The sequence below is a fragment of the Lycorma delicatula genome, chromosome 2 (genome assembly GCF_047948215.1).
Source record: "Lycorma delicatula isolate Av1 chromosome 2, ASM4794821v1, whole genome shotgun sequence".
In the NCBI taxonomy this organism is placed as follows: Eukaryota; Metazoa; Arthropoda; class Insecta; order Hemiptera; family Fulgoridae; genus Lycorma; species Lycorma delicatula.
The window spans coordinates 64115646-64136688 of NC_134456.1; the positions used below are offsets into that span (position 1 = coordinate 64115646).

General features: G+C 34.3%; 1 protein-coding gene across 1 annotated transcript; it reads left to right on the forward strand.

Moving 5' to 3' along the window:
- Positions 1-145: 145 nt before the first annotated feature.
- LOC142318860 (pterin-4-alpha-carbinolamine dehydratase-like) lies at positions 146-20174 on the forward strand. Its single transcript, XM_075355430.1, has 3 exons — positions 146-304; positions 2650-2781; positions 19835-20174. The coding sequence occupies exons 1-3, from the start codon at positions 299-301 to the stop codon at positions 20009-20011; spliced, it is 315 nt and encodes a 104-aa protein (XP_075211545.1). The 5' UTR covers positions 146-298; the 3' UTR covers positions 20012-20174.
- Positions 20175-21043: the final 869 nt, after the last annotated feature.

The following is a 21043-nucleotide window of genomic DNA, read 5'->3' on the forward strand; positions in this document are numbered from 1 at the left end:
TGAGTTTATACAGTACACAATTCAGTAAATATATTACAAATCGTAATAGTAATCATAATAAGAAAAACGTTAAATATCACAAATGCTGTCCAATCACACTGCCATTTACTAAAACTTTACAGACATAACTATCGTACAGATGCTGAATTTTCCCTGCGTTACTATAAAACTTTACATTCCTCTCAACATTCTACATTGCATTCACTAGCTTATGCTGGAAGCGGCTCGTGTTCATTGGGTGTGACATTGCAAGTTAATGTAAAATACTGTACGTAAGGCAAGACATAAGTAATATATAATGTCGGTAAGATAAAAATTATTAAATTTCAATTTATATTTGCATAACTAGAAATATTAATCATCAACAGGTTCTAAATAATAAACGCATCTGTCTGTTAGCATAACTTTCTTAACAACATGTTTGGAATGAAAATTTATGATTTAAGTTATTACATTATACTCTTATTCCAAGTAAAAAAGTGTATAATTTACACATATTCTTTTTTTTATAAATGTACCAGTAATGTGTTATATAATTTTCAAAATCTAACATTTCATTTCTATTTACAGAGTTGATTCTATCCTGGAAATACAAATTAAAGTAACTTTGTAATATTTTGCAGCTAATAAAATATTTACCTTTAAATAAATTAGGAAAACAGAAAATTTCATATTTCAGGAAAAGAATGAGATAACAAGGATACCTTGTAAGCAATAAATTTATCGTGCTCGATTTTTATTGATTAGTTTTCTGTAAGCTAATTTAAACCTGTTGGCGAATACCTTTCTCTTTCTTAATGTTTATTAAAATTTTTCTCCGAACTCCACGTTCCATCCTAAGAATAGTATACGGTTTTTCCAATGATTCATTTATTTAAATTTATTTATTTAAGGTCTTGTTTACAGTATACCAAATTACAAATTCATCTCGCATTTCATCTCTTTATCAAATGATTAATAAAACTCAGACAAATGTGTTGTATGCTCAATTGGAGAGACGTTATGTGTGAAGAATTATAAACCACTAGCTAGGGAGAATAAATTAGCATGAAATCTTTGTTAATAATAAACCCAGAATAGAAAAAAATATATGATTAACGAAATTATAAATAGCGCGATCTTAGATAAAAGTATGTTATTTGAATTTTTGTAAAGTTTCGTTCAATCTGTAAAATCATAATTACAAACATTAACAGAAGTTATGGTAGTACAATTAAATAATATTCTAGGTGTTTATTTTCATAAAACTAACCATTAAAATACAGTCACTATCCTACACTACAAAACACATTACTGTAGGAAAGAGCAGTTTTACTATTGCCTGCTCTTCATGTTGACACTATTTTTATGTAAATTCTTCTAAACTCCAATGCATTTAAGATTTTCTGTATTGATATTTCTTTTGTACATCAGAGTGTGACTAATACAAGTAATTTGGCCTTTTATGAACTTTCCTGATGATTTCCATAAGGGATCATAGACAAGGAAATAAATACTTTCGAGTTTAATATATTGGCTTGGGTTGCCAAGCCAATCCACGAAGCCAAACATAAAAGAAGTCAAGATTTTGATCTCTTTTATATTACTGTAGTTTTTAAATGATGAAAGGTAAAAATAAAGTTTGATTATAAAAAATATTATTATATTTTTGTTAAAAAAGAGACTTCATTAACCTTGGGCAAAGAAAACATTTGTGAGCAATTTGTTTCAAACTGTCAATATCATTTCAAATTGCCATGTATCCCAAGGAACATGACACTGAAAAAAGATGGAATGAACATATCAAATTTTCAGTTTTGACAAAGGGAACTAGCATAGAGATCCTTTGCTTTGATGGCAAAAAAGGCTGAATATATTCATTAAAATTATGCTTTTTAATTTTTTCATGAAGTTTTAAGAAATATATATGTATATTGTATTATTATTCGTTATCATACACATTTAAAAATCTTTCCACTTCATTATTTAAATAATATATTCCTTCATCAAGTAATATATTCACTTTATTTTTAGGTAATTTCATCCTATATGTAATTTAGATAATAAAATACTTTTTAATTTAAAGCAACAGTTACTTCATCACACTTTCAATTTTTTTTTATATTTAAAAGCACTTATTTTCCCTTGCTATCTTTTATTTATGAAATAAATTTTTCTGTATATTATTTTCTATTCACTGAATCAACAAGCTGATGTCCAAACACTTTTCTTTTGAGTAGAAAACTAGATATGAATATTTCTATTTTATTTAATACTTAGTAACAGATGAGATTCTATCTGCAGAAAAAGTTGGTCCTAACCCAAAAAATTAAATTTTTATATTTAGGATTCTCAATAAATAATAAACATTCTGTTCTTAAACACATCTACCATTGCTGGCAAGTAAATAAAAATGTATTGAAATATGTCTTGTATTATCCTTAATTAGAGGTATAATAATTAGTTACCATAATTTAAAAATCATAAAATCATTTTTTTAAAGTATTTAAATATAATAATAATAATAATTATAATAATAATTTTAGGATGAGGTATTTATTTCTGAAAAATAATCACAGTTTTTAAATTTTGAGAATAATATATAAATAATATTTCTGTGAACAAAGTTTAAATTTCTTTGCTAATAAATATGATTTTCCTTTGTTTCAGACTCCACTTAGTCCACGCCTAACTGGTCAAGAAAAGGAAGAAGCTCTCAAACCATTACTGAGTAATGGTTGGACTGTTTTAAAAGATAGAGATGCATTGTACAAAGAATTTGCCTTTGTCAACTTTAATGAGGTTAGACATATATTTTTTTAAATTATAAAGAGATTCCTAAAAGAAAATTTAACCAGAAATTGCAATAAAATAATGTTTTTTATTTCAGTTGAAAATACATTCTGTTACCTTAACAGATTTTCCATACATGGTATCTTATTCTCTATTTTTACTTACGTTAGAAATTCATTATTCAGATTTAAAATTGTTCTTTAATTCAGGATTTAAATATCAGAGCATTCACCAAACACAAGCGAAAGACCAACTACACCAGGAGAAGATTAGTAAGTTTAGGTGTTGAGTCCATTTAATTTAAAAAAATTGACTCACTTTTAATGATTGAAACTAGCAACCACGTGAGTGTATAAATGGTATGTCATTTGTTTTTATGTTGGTTCTGAAAAATTAAAAAAAGGGAAGATGCTGATCACAGAATTCTGTGAAACTGAAATAAACTTTTAAAGAAATAAAATCTGCAAGTGGTGCATCTTTATCAAGAATAGAATGTAGGTATTATAAATACTATAATTAATAAAATACCATTTTAATGTTTTTATAAATGTATAAATGCACTAAAATTGTGATTATATGGCCTAAAATAAGAATCTTTTTTCATGTGAGAATATTTCTATCTTCTGAGATGTAAAATATTTGCTGCCATCACTTATTTCTTTTTAAAATAGTAAAAATCTAAAATTCAGTACTTTCTTGGTTAGATAAAAAGTCTTGGTGTTTGGAATCTTGTCGAGTTTGTGTTTTCAGTATCATTCATTCGTCTTAGATATTTTTTATTGTCACCACATCCACATGTCTTTAAAATCTTCAGCAGTGCCATTTATTTAACATATTCTGTAATGGCATTCTGACTCCTGAAAATTTTTGTGGAAGCAATCAACTGGCTGTTTCATATCTGACTGTCTTTTTCAATATTTTGTGTATTTCTTTTAATTTATTGGGAATTTTAGAGTCTAGTTAATCACCCTATGTCCTTACTTATAACAGTAGTGGGATTTATTCCCATCCTTCAGATACTCTCATTACATTTAATATTAGGTCTGTTCAGAAAATAACCGAACTTTATTTTTTTAATCTTTATTATTAATTTTACAGGTAATTGGTCCTTGTCCCCTTCAAAGTACTCCCCTTCCCTATTTACACACTTTTCCCAGCAGTGTTTCCACTTCATGAAGTACTTATAGTTTCATTTGAAATGGCCTTTAAGGTGCATGATGAATTTGTTTTAACATCATCAGTAGTCTCAAAACAACATCCTTTCATCACTGATTTTAATTTCAGAAATAAGAAAAAATCACAAGGAGCCAGGTTTGGTGATTAAGAAGGCTGAGGGAGGACAGTCATCTGATTTACAAAAATTGATGAATTGACAAAGCTAAGCGTGCAGGCGCATTGTCATGGTGAAGGAACCATAAGTTGTCTCACCACAACTCTGGTCTCTTTTTGTGGATTTTTTCACGTAACCATTATAAAACACCTTGATGGTATGCATAGTTCACTGTTTCACCTTGAGGCAAGAATTCAAAATACAGATTTCCATTAACATAAAAAAAAAAGAGAGTATAACTTTGACTTTGGATCAAGACTGACATGCTTTCTTGGGATGTGGAGATTCTTTGCTAATCCATTGCGATGATTGAACTTTTGTCACAGTGTCGTAGCTGTAAACCCAGCTTTCATTTCCCATTATGATCCTTTACATGAATGTTTCATTGTCATCGGCTTGTTCAAGAAGTTGCCAACAAACGTCCACTCGATGTTCTTTCTGCTGTTCGGTCATCAAACAAGAAACAAACTTTGCTGCAACTCAAGCATGTTCAATTTTTCAGTCAGAATGTCATGGCATGATGCAGTTGAGATGCTAACCTCTTCTGCAAGTCAAGACTCTAACAATCAATTGGCAATTTGCATGCACCAGGTCGTTGAATTTCTGAATGCGGGTGTCATCAGTTAAAATCAAAGGCCTTCCTGTTTTGAGTTTTCTTCAATTAACTGACAACCACTTTTAAATTGTGAAAATCATTTGTAACATTGCGTACGATCCAGAGCATCATCTCTGTAAGCTTATTTCAAAAGTTAAAATGTTTCTGTGAAGGTTTTCTCCAGTTTCACGCAAAATTTTACATTGTATTGTTGCTCCTGAAAATTGCACATGGCAAAAAATCGCTACTAACACTTAATTATGTTGTACTTAAATAACAATAGCACAAAAACTAAATGAGATATCAACAATTCAAAAAGGTTATGCTAAACACAGTGATGCCAACTGCATGTTACTAAATTTCTCAGTTGGCGCATAATTAAAAATGTTCAGTTATTTTCTGAACAGATCTCATATTCCAAATTTTAGTCCCTAAAACCTTTCAGTATACTGCTTACTACCATGAGTCTTCTAGAAGAGTTATCAGTTGCTGTGATTAAACATATAAGATGACATTATTTTTTTTAAAGAGTTGCTAAGATACCTTGGTCTATCGGTTGAAACAAGCTCATAACATTCAGGAGAAGGAACAGCATCGTAATATCTCCATCCTATAAATCATCAATTCCAGGTGAGAAGAGTCATTGTCAAGAAAAAGAATGACTTTCCTGAATAAGTTATTGTTCTTTAATATTAAAACAAGTTCATTGTGGAACCATTACCTAAAATTGTTGCTGTTCATCCATGGTTTTAACTAATCTAGATTTGTAAAACCCTTGGTGTTTGATTTTCCAGTAAACGTTAATGTCAGCTCGTAGGTTTCTGTTGTGTTTTAACAAGCTTAAAATCTTTACTTTTTTCTATAACTGGATGCAGCTGTCTCTTGCTTTCATTCTGATGTTTTCATGGCAAAATTTTATAAAGGTGGAAATAATATTCAATTGCAGTCAGTGTAAGTGAGACTTGAAATCAATTATTGTGTCTTTATTTGCAAAGCTTCACCTTAGATAATAATCAGTTGATAAATCATACCATTTTATCTTGTCAGTCTAAACACCACTGCACTTGGAGTAGTCATTATTTTCACCTCCCAACTTTTTTGAAATGTCTTCTTTTGAAGCAGTGTTTTTAATTCAGGAAATTTTTTTTCCTAATTGGTTCATACCACAAAACAGTACTAAAGACAAAAAATGTCAAGTGTTCATCCCTTTTTTATAATTTTTTTCCAATTTAATTTTCTGGAGCTTGATTAGTACACCATTTTTTTATGTCTGTGCAGTCTTTTCCCTAGAACTACTGTACTCCTTCCAATGTATTAATTATCATAATAATTTCTTTACCAATCCTCCTGAATCAGAGCTTTGAATCCACATTGTTTAACCTCTATTATTACCAAAATCATTTTTCTTTTTTCACTCCCTCACATTCAGTGCTGCATGCATATATCTATACAAAAAATTAGCTGCATTGGAAAACAATAGTTTTATAGCACCATATTTAGTTATCTATAACTGTTACTGTTATCATTTATAGAGACCAAGCTTATGTAAATTTCTCATAAGAAACAAATTATCCCATTTAATTACTACTATATCTAACAATTGTATATTACCATCCAATTCAAACGGTTTTTGATTAAATGTTTTATTAATATTGTTATTATTGCATTAAATTTTTTTATTTCTATTGAGTAGTAAAAACACATATTTTTTTTTAGTAAAAAAAACATTAATCACTGATGCATAAGTACCTTGAAAATAATTGCATATTTACTAATACTTCTCTGGTTCACCTGTGTTTACACAACTTTCACTTCCTGCCTAATCAAAACGGTGCTATTATCTCCATCTACTAATCAACTTACTATTACAACCACAATAGTAGAAAACCTATCTTATAGCAGTTAAGCTAGGCTGATTTCAGTGAGACTGTTTTAAAACATTTGATATCAATTTTTAAAATTAGTTACGATGTTATTCTGACTTGTTTATTTTACAACTTTTTTTTTTCTTCTCCTACATCCCTGTGCCGGACATCCAATTAAGTATACTCGGCCCAGAGACGTGTTTTTTGACTCTAAGGCGGTCTTCCTGCCCACCGGTTTTACACCTGGAACGGCAGGTCAACCGCCCCGGTACTAGATCTTTTCTTGCCTGCCTCTAATTCCCGCCGACGAGGGCAAAGCCCGGCTATGCCGTTCCCCACCCCCGCCGACAGAACCTGGGTCTCGGTGCGACCAACACAAGGAGCGCGCCCACCCCCAAAACCAGCCACGCCGGCCGGGTCTAGGTCTTTTAATTTTATCCCCGCAAAATCTCCCCGGAGTCCCCGTCCCCTCACCGAAACCTGCACGCCAGGGCATACAGGCTCTCAGAGACGGGGCTGTCCACCTATCCCTATTTACGATTGAACCTAACGATTCCTTCGTCGCGCCTCCTCTTCCTTAGTGCGAAGAACCGTACCGGCGAAATTGTTAAAAACGTTCCAGTTCTGCTCCCTTCTTAGCGACCACTCTACTATGTTATTCGCGTTCAGGTTATTGACTGCTATGAATTATCTGTATTCTGCCCATCTTCGGCATTCGAACATCGTATGCTCTGCGTCGTCCACCTCCTGGCAGTAGTCGCAGTTGGGTGTGTCTCTCTTGCCGAATCTTTTTAAATAGTAACCAAAACATCCATGACCCGACATCATCTGGGTTCACCTCGCTATGTTGGCGATCCAGCCATGCGTCCAAATCACTTATTAACCTTCTGGTCCAGGCCGCAGCGTTAGTCTCTGCCCATACTTCCTTCCACCCTGTCGGGTCATCGCCTCGATCTCAGCTCTACTGCACCCTTCCGCTCTCGCTTTCCTGCTCTTGATCTGAAGTTCTATCGGCGGGACCGACGCAAACACACATATAGCTTCATATGACAGAGTACGATACCCTGCCACCACTCCCAACAATGCCGTTCTATGCATTCTTCGCAGTTTATCCTTGTTTCTTTGTATCCTGATTGCATCAGCCCAAACCGGCGCCGCGTATAACGCCGCCGCCGACGCAATCAGTTTCCGTTTGGAGGCCCCCGGTACTGTGTGTTCCACGAATAATCTCCTGATGGCTTTTATGGTGAGCCCTACTTTTTTGCACACATTTTCTATATGCCCACCAAACTTGAGACTTTATCTATTGTCACCCCTAGGTATTTTGTATCCTTGTCCTCAGTTATAACCTCTCAACGGATCACGACCCGAACGCCGCGCAGTCTTCTCCTACCCGTGAAGAGGATACACTTGCTTTTTGCCGGGGACACCTCCATGTTGTTGTTTATTAGCCAGTTGTCTATGAGTTGGAGGGAGCGATTTGCTTTATCCTCTGCATCACCAATTTCCTTATCTTCCACCAATAGTGCAATGTCGTCAGCGTAAGTGACTACGCTGATTCCTTCCGGATAAGGCAACCGGAGCACCCGGTCGTAAAAGATGTTCAATAGCAAGGGGCCTAACACAGACCCCTGCGGAACTCCACCGAAGACCGGAAATCTCACCACCCCCTCCAAAGTGCGAACCTCCATTATTTTATAACCTGCCTAATTACATCATACAATATGCTACATAAATCAACTCTATTGTATTTATATATTAATTGTCTATTTATTACATAGAAAGAGTTATGATAAACAATGATCGGGTAATTCCAAAGAAAATCACCCAATTTTGAATTAATGATTGCATAATTTTAGATTTTTTTCATATTTCTATCATCAAAATCTACATATAACTAGTTTCAAACAGGTTACTGTTTGAGTGGGTTGAAAACAACATATATTCTTTACAAGCATCATATCTGGAAATGATATAATTTATATTTATGAATGTAAATCTAAAAAAGAAAAATGTAGTTTTGACGATGAAACATTTATACACTCCCAGACTTAAATATTATGTCAGATTTTTTTGACAAAATGTTTTTCCATCTATAAGGTAATTCTTGTCCTGAGTACACTTCATCAAGTCAGTCTAACGACCAAAAGTACAATTGTTAAGTTCTGTGCCATTTGAGGGATGTAGTTGAAAACAACTAGCATTGCATTATAGTGGCAATACCATGCTAAATACAGGTTTATGTCCATAAATTACAGTTTTTGTAGTATATTTTGCTAAGCGTAATATCATTTTATCTTTTTAGTGATAAAATGGCACTTATATGAAAAAGAATTTAGGTATTACCAGGAGCATGTCTTTTTTTTCTGAAGTTGATTTAAAAAATTATTGCTGGTAATTGAAATAGCATTGAGTTAAGCTTATATCAAAAGCATCACTTTTTTATGATAATATCTCTCATACTGTAGTCATATCTCATTAGATGCATATTTGTCTAATGTTCATGTGTTTTCATGTATGGTTTTGGTTTTATTTTTATTTTTGTAATGGCAATAAAATAATATGACACTATTTACTCGTTATGTAAGCTATTTAGTTATCTGTAATTGTTATTGTTATCATGTATAGAGAGCAAGCTTATGTAAATCTCTCATTATAAGAAACAAATTATCCCATTTAATTACTAATATATCTGGTGTTTGTATATTACCATACAATTCAAAAGTTTACTTTGATTAGATTTTTTATAAATATTGTTATTATTTCATTAAATTTTTTTATTCCTATTGAAATAGTACTTACAGAAAAGAGATATTTATGTATTAATTTAAAGGAGCTAGAGAATAGATTTTCAATACTCTGTTTTCTTTAAGTTTAGCAAAGTTAAGTTCTCCTTGTTAAGTAAATTGATAGAATTTAATTGGTAGAATGCAAAATTATACTTCTAATAATTTCTAATAAATAAGTGTCAGGAAAGACAAATTGCCAAAAAATCTGAATTCTTCCCACTTTCTGCTTAAAAGCCCAGTATATATGCCAAAAAATATTAAAAAGATATACACCATTATTATAATCGGTGATGATTATAGTATTATAGATCAGTAGTGATTATACTATTAATAATGGTTAATAGTATAATCACTATTTAAAGTAAGTGTTGAAGTAATAATAATAATAATAATTAATAATTTTTTCATTCATTTGTCAACATAATGCTAAAATTTATCATAGTGCATAAATACATATTAAAAAATAAAAAAACAATGTATGTAAGTTAAAGTAAATCTAGAGATATTAAAAACATACATAAAATAAACAAATATAACAATATCATAACTTAATATTTTTATCACACTCCAGAAATTCATTCAATGAGTAAAACAAAACGGGTTCTCAACTAACCACAGTCTAACCAATGGTGGATACAGACCTTGTTTATGGCTTGTATCATACTGTGAAAATTGGATTTTTTTTTGTAATTATTTAAATTGTTTTTCACATTAATCTATACATAATATTTGTACAGATTAATCAGTCATGATTTTTAATTTAATAAACATTGTTTGCAGTGCTTCCCATTACTCTTATTCAGCATTACTGTTACAGCCCTCTTTAGACAAGAAAAGATATCTTGAATATGAATTAACTGCCCCTCCACCATACATGAATACTGTAATTAAGGTGACACTGAAATTGACTAAAATAAAATCATATGCAAAGTGTCACTTGTCAAGCTGTATTTTATTATTCTAATCACAAAAACTACTCTTGACAATCTGCTACGCAAATGTTTAATGTGAGTCTTCCATGTGAGAGTGGGATATAAGTAAAATCCCCAAAATTTCAGCATTATTTAATATTGATTAATCTCTACACTGGTCAATTTTTCAAAACCAAAGGTCATAACCTGGATCGTATTATTCAGAATCAAGCTGTTATAACAAAACTATTTATTTACCCCAAGAAAGTTAGCTGCCTGCTTTTCTTCTAATTGTTGTGGAATTGAATCAACTGACAAAAGAGCTGTATCATCAGCTTAGAGCAACAGAGATGGAGAGAGGTACAGTGATAGATCATCATAACAACAAAGAGAAAAGGGCCCAATATAGAACCTTGTGGAATCCCAAATTCATTTACCCTAGGCTCAGAGGGTACATCGTTAAAATTCACTACCAGTCTTCTGACCAATAAGTTTGACTGAAACAGTCTCAAAGAACGCTCCCCAATTCCATACGGTAACAATTTCTGTATCTCTAGATTATATGAAACTATGTCAAAGGCTTTTGACAAGTCATACAATGTTAAGGAGATAAAACTTTTATTTTCGAAGGCATCTATAATCTGATTAACAACATACTGTAGAACATTGACACAAAAACTGAACTGAGTGAAAGAAATGTGATCATAATGAACAAACTTTCTGTACATTACACCCTCTATAATTTTTGAGGTGATTGGTACCAGGCTTATAATTGTCAGGCTGCTGCTTATCAACCTTTTTTAAAAATTGGTACAACTCTAGAAATCTTAAGTTTATCAGGAAACACTCCAGAGGAAAATATGTAATTTATAAAGTAAAACAATGGATTCAGAATCATAGGTATATTCTTTTTATGGCAAAATTGGAGAACCCATAAAAATTGCTACGTTTTTAATTAAATAAATACATTATATCAATAATATTTTCTTCAACAACTGAACTCCAATCAAATTTATTATTTACCTGTATGTTGAACCTAAAATTATTAATATTTAAAAGAAAACTAATTATCTTTAGCTTTCATTTTTTTTAAAAATTCATCTTTGTCTTCATTGAGAATAGAACTTGCCACATTAATAACATTAAATTGTGCATTTAAAATATCAGGTCAATAGTATATCAAATCCATCTCTATTTATATTACCTTAATTTTTAATTAACTCCCATACAGCCTTTCAGTTATTTAATGATTTCGTAGTATAATTTTAAAATTATGTCATGAAATCATTATATTACGAGGTGTGGCTATTAAATAATGAGACCAATGCTGTAAAATATTTTATTTTAAATTTATACATATTTAGTTATTATCCCCTTCAACTTATACCCCTCCTCTATCCCTACAACACTCCATATGAATTTTCCATTGTTCAAAACAGTACTGGAAGTCTTCTGTGAGCTCTTTCATGACATGTGCCACTTTTTCAAACACAGCTTCAATGGTCTGAAATTTTGTTCTTTTTAATGCAGATTTGACCTTGGGAACAGATAAAAATACCAGGTCAGGCGAATAAGGTAGATGGTCTACCACTGGGATGTTATACTTGGCTAGAAATGTCTTGACAGACAGTGCAGTGTGAGCCAATGCATTGTCCTGATGAAGAAGCCATCACTTGTTCTTCTACAATTCTAGTTTTTTTTTCTTATTTTTTCAGAGTTGATTAAAGACCTTGAATAAGGACAAGAATAGTTAACCGAAGATCAGATCAGATTATCAATTTTTTTTCAATATTTTTATCCATTTTTGACATGGAAGGGCAACCTGGGCAAACATCATCTTCAACATCTTTTCAGCTGCCTTGGAAATGCTTAAACTGCTCAAAAACCCACGCCATGATAAACATTCATTGCCATATACTTTTTTTTTATAAAAGATAAGTTTCAGTAACGGTTTTTCCAAGTTTCATTTGAAATTTCATGACAATTCTTTGCTCTAATAAAACACTTATAATTTTTTCAGCAAAACAAAGTAACAGATGTTATCCACAGCCTAACTAATTTGTCTACAGAAACTGGAGTGGCATCAATCGAAAGAGAAGGCTTCACGCTGCACAGCTGTTGGTTGTACAAACTGGTGCATGCGCAGTTCTTCTGTGGCAACATTAATCACATTATTTAATAGCCACACCTCGTATTCTTCACCATTTCTAGCAGTTTCCTGTAATACTTATTCAGGCTCCTGTATCTGTCTTTGAACAGCTCCAGACCAGATGACAAATCATGCAACATCAAAACTCAATTTTTAACTGTCTTCAAATGATTGCTATGCCAATTAACTGTGAATTATTTAGCTCAATTATTTGCTCTCACGGGAAAAGAGACTTCAAATGCCTTACATAAAAATTTAAAGAAACATTTAAATCTGTCAGGTTTCGAAAACACCACATTCGAGACAAGATCCTCCGCTTCGATGTGCGGGGACCGCCATGTTGGCCATTATCCGACCGATCGCGGCAGCCGTTTTTTCGGCTTTGACTAACAATTCTTCTACGTACTTTTGGAACGTGGCGTTCTTGTATATCCACACCCCTAGATATTTCACTGCACGGGGTAAGGTGCAGTGTTTCCGGCCCTAAATGAAATCGGGGTCAGCTTACGCCTACCCGAGACTAGGACCACTTGTTTGAAGACCCAATAAACTGCAGACGCCAAACAATAGTGTTTATTGTCTCGTTCCCAGTGTCCATCATCGCCCGTTCCGACTTCGCCGTCACCACGAGTGTCAAGCCGTCAGTGAACCCGGTAAGAGCTGCCCCAACGAGAAGCGCGACGTATAAGACTTCGTCATACGCGATGTAAATTAGTGTTGGCTCCAACACTGAACCCTGTGGAATACCACAACTCATCCTATCCGTACCTCTCCTTCGGCAGAAATACCCATCGCTGATCTTTCGGAGAGGTAACACTGGATTATTCTCCTTAGGGTATGGACTCCAGATCCCAACCCCGCAGGGAACGACACCCGCTATGTGACGGTTCCGGTCGCCACTCCCCTCCGTTCCTAGCCGTGATGGGCTTTAACGGGAGTCGTATTTCGCCCTCTAATTTTTTACATCTCATAGTAATAAGCCAGGCCTCGTTGGGATGCCACCGATGTAAATGCCTCTGTAGACATTTACATCGGTGATTTTTAAACTCAGCTTTTGCCTTTGCTGTAGGCCTCGTCCAGACATCTTGAATGTCCTACATCGTTGTCCTCTGAACTAGCTAACCGAGCTCGCGGAAGCAGGAACCCTGCGCCTAGTTCTTTTATTGAGCCAATTTGTGGTAAATGTCTCGAAATTCGAAGCAAATTAACAACAACATGCCACCAAAAAGGTTGTTCGCAACAACAAAATTTAGTCCTAGTTCCCTTAGTGAACTCTACTTCAGTTCATACCCCAGACTTTAGGTTAATTTACGGACTCCGGTCTGGTGTACAAGGGAGAGGCGGACAGACCTCCTACTCCCACTCAGCTCCATCGCAGAGTCCCGCGTAACATTTACTTTCTTCAACCATCGTCGAGCTGCTGCTACACCTCATGGCTGCATGGGATCCATGCCCTCGGCAATGTAGTCGCCGTTCCGCCAATTGCTAACATTCAAATAATCACCACAATCTATCTAACCGTGGCTCAACGCCAATACCCCTACTTCTGGCCAATCAACTGCCCAGACGGTCCCTAGCCACCCGAGGTACTATTCTACTATACCCTTCAGCCTTCCTGCTCAGGACGGGGAATCGGAAGCCAGCCACAATAGTTCATTCTCTGCGAGTCTTCCAGTTGATACGCAAATCAAAGAAGGAGTTCATTCTCTCGAGTTCCCTAACAACTTTGGTACGTTCAGCCTCGTACAGGGATATACATAAGGGACATGGTCCACAGTGTCATCGACCCTACAGTCCGGACACAAGCCGGAGTCAACCAAACCAAACTATTCCTAAAGGCACCATATCCCGAAAGGAATTGAGTTGTACAACGATTGGGGGAAACCCAACTAATTGCTCGCAGCTCCCTAACATTTGGAAAGATACCATGCGTGCATCGACCTAATCGATCCACCTAGCTTGCCAAGAGTCAAAATCTTGGTCTTCAATTACTCTCATACGCCCAGAAATAAGAAAGTCTTCCTTCTTAGAAATGTACTGCCTGCTACGTTCTGTAGCTAGAATATCAATGGGTTTAATGCCAGCGATCACACATACTGCTTCTCCCAAGACAGTTCTGTATCCACCGACAACAGCTAACAATAGAAGATGCTGGACTCGCAAAAGAATGTTCCTGTAACATTGGAATTACAAATTATGAACCCAGATGGGCGCAGCGTACAACATTATGACCTCACAGACACCTTTGTATAGAATACGCATGGTACGATAAATCAATCCCTTAATCAAGATGGATGACTCTACAGACACCAAAGAAGCCATCGATGGCCTTCTTTGCAACAAACTGGAGGTGCTCCTTGAATTGAAGCCTCTCATCGTGCCACATAGGGAAATGGATCTGGATGAAGACAGATCCATTACCCTAAAAATTGCGTCCTCGGTGCCCTTGCTGGGGTGAAAACCATACTGGTCGTCCCATCAGCATATGGTTAGAAATCAACCTACAATTAATGCAGAGGTACAAGACCTTCTCAAAAATCTTACCTACTACAGGCAAGAGCATCAGAGGATGGTAAGAAGAACTTACAGTGGGATCCTTGTTGCCACCTTTGAAAAGCAATTTCAACACACCATGTTTTCAACATGCTGGGAAATATCAAGCAAAAAGCATCCTATTAAAAACCCTAGTCAAAGGACCAAGAATCACCGGCAACGTGTGAACAAGGAGCTCCACCGTGATACCATCATGTCAGAGGGCTTTATTCCTAGCCAGGTTACAAATCACTTTGCGGACTTCCGCCTCAGTAACCTTAGAAGACAAATTCTCAGAATAAAAAACAACAAATTCCCTGCGAACAAGTTGATGATACGAGATTTCACCAACATCAGTATCATCTGGAAGCTGATCGTTCATCAGAAGAGTGAGGACACGATCTTTGTCTAAAGCAACTCCATCCTGGGTCGAGAGAGCCGACAGAAGAATGTATTTTTTCTGCCTATGACCAAGTGCTCTATAGACAACACCCCATGGGTCTTCGTTTCCCTGCTCTTGAACAAAAGAGCGCCACGAATCACTCATAGAAGACCTAACCTTGTGAAAATAGTCGGTTCTCTTCCGACGATAATCCACAACCAGAACTGCATGCCGATCAGGATCACCCTCATGCTGTGCGACTCTCCTGAGCCGGCTGACAGTCCGCTTCATCACGGTCAAGTCCCGAGTCCACCATCCAGCCACTCTCTCTCGACCCGTGGTTCTGGGAATCAACTGTTCAGCAGCTTCAACTACCGCAGAAGAAAAATTGTCTGCCAGATTGTCTAACGGGACCTTGTCCAGACTTTGAGCAAAAACTCGCAGCCTGGTCACAAGAATGTTTCAAAACCTAGGCCAATACGGTACCCTGTGCAGGAAGCGCCCCTGCTGGACAAGAACTTTCCCCCTAAAAACATCACACAGCCCACCTACCAATTCAAAAACTATTAGGTGATGATCACTCTCACAATCATAAACTACAGACCAGTTAAGAACCCTACCAGGGATATCCTTACCCATGGGAATATCGATGTTGGTACCATGAAAGGCCCTCCACAAACCAACTGCACCAGTGAAGGTAGACAATTCGCCAGCTGCAGTAAAGACATCAAAATGTGATGCTGCGCAATGACACCTTCGATCAATGTGCCGCCATCTTTTTAGATCTCACTGTGCCAAAGAGGCAATTTGGCATTCGCATCTACTCCTATAAGAATAGGACAACCTGCTACCAATCTAACAATCCTATCCCATCTTTCCAAATGCTTTGCAGTGGGATCTCTGTACTGAAAGTCCTTAGGTATGGATTGATGCTATGATTCGTAGTGTCTGAAGTATCATACCCCACATTATAATGTGAATGCGTTTTTTTTTTACATCAAACAGGATCACCGGAATCAAACGCATATGCCTTGAGCTCAATCTGGCGTCCCGGATGTTGATCATGACTCTAGATACAGTTCACCTGTCCTTACAGAAGCTAAATTGTAGGTTACTAACATCACCTGTTGCCTCCAGCTCTCAGTTGATCCTGTTAACCAGCATCCTCTCAAAAAGCTTACTCAGGTAATTGAACAAACAATTATCAGCCTAAAGGATACTGGTTTGCTGCCTTCAGGCAGCATCCTTCAGGAGCATAAGCCAAGTGGACTTGGCTTGGAGTCTGGGAACCATTCCTGGGTGATAGCATATTTTAATGCATCAATCACACATCACGGAGCGAATTTTACAACAAGCTCAACTGCCTCCCAGGCCATTCAAGCCCAGGGCTCTTACCACGCTTAATATTATGACTGGCCACTATGAACTCTTCTGAGGTGACAAGTGGGATATCAACAGCAGCTATTTCCTCGCAGTTCATCTCACCATATCTAGGAAAGAGAGCCTCCGCATAACTTAATAGAGTAACCCTGTTTAGAATGGGAAGACACTTACTAAATTTTTTGATTAGAATTTAGTAGCCATCTCCCCAGATATCCTCATCGAGGGCATCGCAGAGTTCACTCTACTTCTGCTGTTTGGTCCTGGAGATCTTCTACTTCAGTTCCTGCCTAGTCCTTTTGAGCTCATTCTGCCAATAGGTTTGATATCACCTCTCGTATTGGCCCCCTGTAGTCTTTGCCTGGTGTTGAGCAATAGTAACTGGAAGAAAATTTTAGAGTTTTGCACTTATAAAAGCAGTCTCTCTCCAGACTAGTGTTAAGGTGAATTCATAATTATTATATGTGAATTTATTTGTTCTGAAATTATTTTTTTTTTTCATTTTGAAGAGTGAAATTTTTATTATACCAGGTGTACAAAAAAGAATATTGGTATCTTTATTTGTTGTAATACCTCTTGGATGAAGTGTACAGTATTGATTTATAGAATCAAAGAGCAAAAAGTACAATTTTAATTTGAATGCATGTAACTAATGCCTAATGCATTTAATGCAATGTGAATGTATGCTTAATTAATAGATGTAGATTGATTCTCTGTTTTCCATTTGAGAGCACCACACCAAACATGGCGACTTCTGAAAAGAAAGCCTTCTCTGTTTTGCAGTTTGTTATATTCGAATCTGTAGTTACAGTTCAATGTGCAGTGCATAGAAAGTTTAATTGTAATCCTCAAAGTGACAATAATATTCATTAATGGCATAATCAATTTAAAACGATGGGATGTCTTTGTAAAGGGAAGAATATGGACGACCAGGGGTATCTGAAGAAAAATTTGTTGAATGTGTCGGGGAGTCTTTCCTGTGTAGTTCTAAAAAAATTTGTTAGAAAGGCCAGCTTCAAACTAGCAATGCTGGTGATGACAATGTGGAATGTTTTAACAAAATACTCCACAATGAATATTTATGTATTTACAACTGTTACACCATTTTAGTGGAAATGTTTACACACATAATGTACATATCTGCATGTCAGTAGATTCCCATGACTCTTACAATACAAGAGGGCCTCCCCAAAATTGAGTGTTTTCTGTGAAATGTCCCAATGGAAATTTTACTGGCCATTTTTTTTTACTGAAGCAAGCATAACAATAGTTACTTATTTGGATATGCTCCACATGTGGCCCCTTTCCTTAACTTCAAGATGGACCAGAGAATTCAATTTGGCAAAAAAGACATAGTGATTTTATAGTTATGTTAATGTGCCTTTTCACTGACAACTGTAAATGAGATTGATTGAATGACATTTTCCCCAATTGCGGGATTGATCGGCAGTATGGACCCAATGATAGAACTTATTTGCAGAGTCACTCTTTCTGACTCGCTTTTGATTTTTGGTTTTATAAAGGATATTGTGTACATGCCTCCTGCTATCTACTGATATACCCAATTTGAGGCACAGAATTGAAGCAGTTATTACTTTCCTTACTCCAGACATGGTGATTGAAGTATGATGAACTCTTCTATCAGTTGGATTTATGGTGAGTGCCAAAAGGTGTTCACATTGAACACTTGTAAGGAAAAACTGTAAGAGTAATACTTTCATTCTTTTGATGATTCATTTCTGTAAGTCAAAGTTAAGAAATATATATATATATCTTTAAAACCTTGATATTCTTTTTTGTTCACCTGTGTTTGTTAACATATTTCATTAATCCTTTCTTTAAATATCTACCTAGCCATCAAGGGTTTAAGATCACAAAATACTTTTTTGCTTTCCTAAAATTTGGGATGTTTAAAATTGCTTTTATTATTAATTTTTGTATGACAAATTAGGTGTGAAATAAAATATTTTATATTCTCTCCCAAACAGCGATCTCATATTGAAGAATTGATGGTACAAATGAAAAATCAACTGTTCATTATTAAATTACTCCTGTAAAATATATGAGACTTGTATCTCAGGGTTTTACATATATATTTTATGTGGAAGACTCATTTTCGTATTTTATTTAAGAACATTAATATTTTATTTATTTTTTAGATTATTTGATATAATTTTAGTGTAATCTATTAGAGCAACTTATGTACATTTCTTATTTTGAAAACCACATTAATGGTTGGCTATAAATTGTGTTTTTCAGAAAGTTTATCAATCTAATTTTTATTTTTCACTATTACTTTTGGTGAGTTACTTATTAAACTGATCTACCTATAATTTTCCAGATTTGACAGACAACTTTTAAAAAGGGCTTCAATTTTACCTACTATAAAAGTTTTTATTTCCATGTTTTGAAAATTTGGTTTATTAAAACACTATTTATCACTCTGTGGGATAAATTATTTTATTTCTATTTTCATTATTTTTTTAACCTTACTTTTACTAATTTGCTATATTAATGTTAAATATAATATTAGTTATTCATATTATTATTTTTAAGTTTTTACACCATAAAATACTTAATGTAAAAAGTAATAATGTAGCAGAGCACCTTATAATCAATAAAAATAATATTACAAACAATGAAAGTAATTGTCCTATATAATAAATACATAATGATTCCATTTTTTAATACAAGCAAAAAAATTTATATATCAATGAATTTGACAGTAACTAAAAAATCAAGGATACTACTTACATGATATAGTTGGTAGTATGATTTCTGGATTAGTCATATTTAACAAAAGTGAGTCTCAAACCATGATGGAGAGCATTAACCATTTTGATAATGTTTAAAATTACTGGTTTGATTGAATTTTTTATTTATGAAATAATAATTAATATTTGATTGAAGATGTATTGAAAAATATGAGAATGATTTCAAATGTGAATCCTCTAGTTACTTATATGATTTATTGAAAAAGATACGTCACATCTTCTTTGATTAGCTGAGTAATGTTTGATAAAATAAAAGATGACTAAGGCTAATACTATAATAATGTTGCATAATTTTATAGTAATTTAAGAATATTTGCTATGTTTTTCTCAAATTATTTGGTCAAAATGTCCTCAGGCATTTGGAGTTATGAGTCGTGTTGCATTACTGGCTGAGAAGATTGATCATCATCCAGAATGGTTTAATGTTTATAATAAACTAAAAGTTACATTGTCATCTCATGATGTTAATGGAATAAGCAGCAGAGATGTCAAAATGGCAACATTTTTTGATAAAGCATCCAAAACCCAATAATATATAAAATAAAATCTGTTGAAAGTTTCTTTGTTATAAAATGACAATAAGAAATCATGTGACTGACATTGTAGCTTATGAATGTGGACCAATAAAAATTATTTTTTTTGTTATATAATTTATTATGTAGCAAGTAAAATAAAAATACTCGCTCTATACTTAATTTAATCCTTGAAATATTCACTTATCCTTGAAGCCTAAGGATGAATGTGTTTAACAGAAACATCAGTAGTTTCATAGGTAGAATTTTATGTATTTACAGGAACTTACAGATGTAATTGATCAAAGACAATTAGTACAATCTGTTACAGGTATCAAAAAACTAATACATAAAATGCTGTCATTAAACAAAATGAAATAGTTTGTATGAGGAGCAAAAGAAATTAACTTCTGTGTAATGATTTTACTGTTACTTAATCTGTAACTTTTTCAGTTTTTTGTATAATGCTGTTGCTAAGGTTAGGCTCCTGCTATTAATCAGTGCTTGTAGATTGCATTGCTTTCTACAAAATATTGGTAAACAATTTTTTTCCCCACTCAAAGTCTGTATTACAATACAGAGATTGTACGAAGGGCTAAAGCACAAGTTGCAATGGGTTTTGTAAAGATTTTACCAATGTGTCTAAGTAAAGACAAACATAAATGTTGCATATGTGACAAATTTAAGTGATAAGCTTTTATTCTAGCAACTTCATAATTTATATGTAAACTTGTGACCAAAATTTAAACTCAGATTTGGAGGGAATAATTGCATGAGCAACAACACTGCTTCCAGTGACCCTAAAACATTTGTTTAAGTTTTAGATCGCCTGACTGGAGTAAGAGGATGTATACTTTTTTTTACGTAACTTTTTTGTAGTGTTTTCATTTGTTTCAACCAACAATGTGTAATATAAATACTCAATTCTTGTCAGTTTAAAATTCATGTTTATTATTCAAAATGCAATAAATTAACTACAGTCACCTTATATGCAGTGGCAGTTCAATAGTCTTGTCAATCTGGCAAATAGAAAATATCACGCCATAATACAA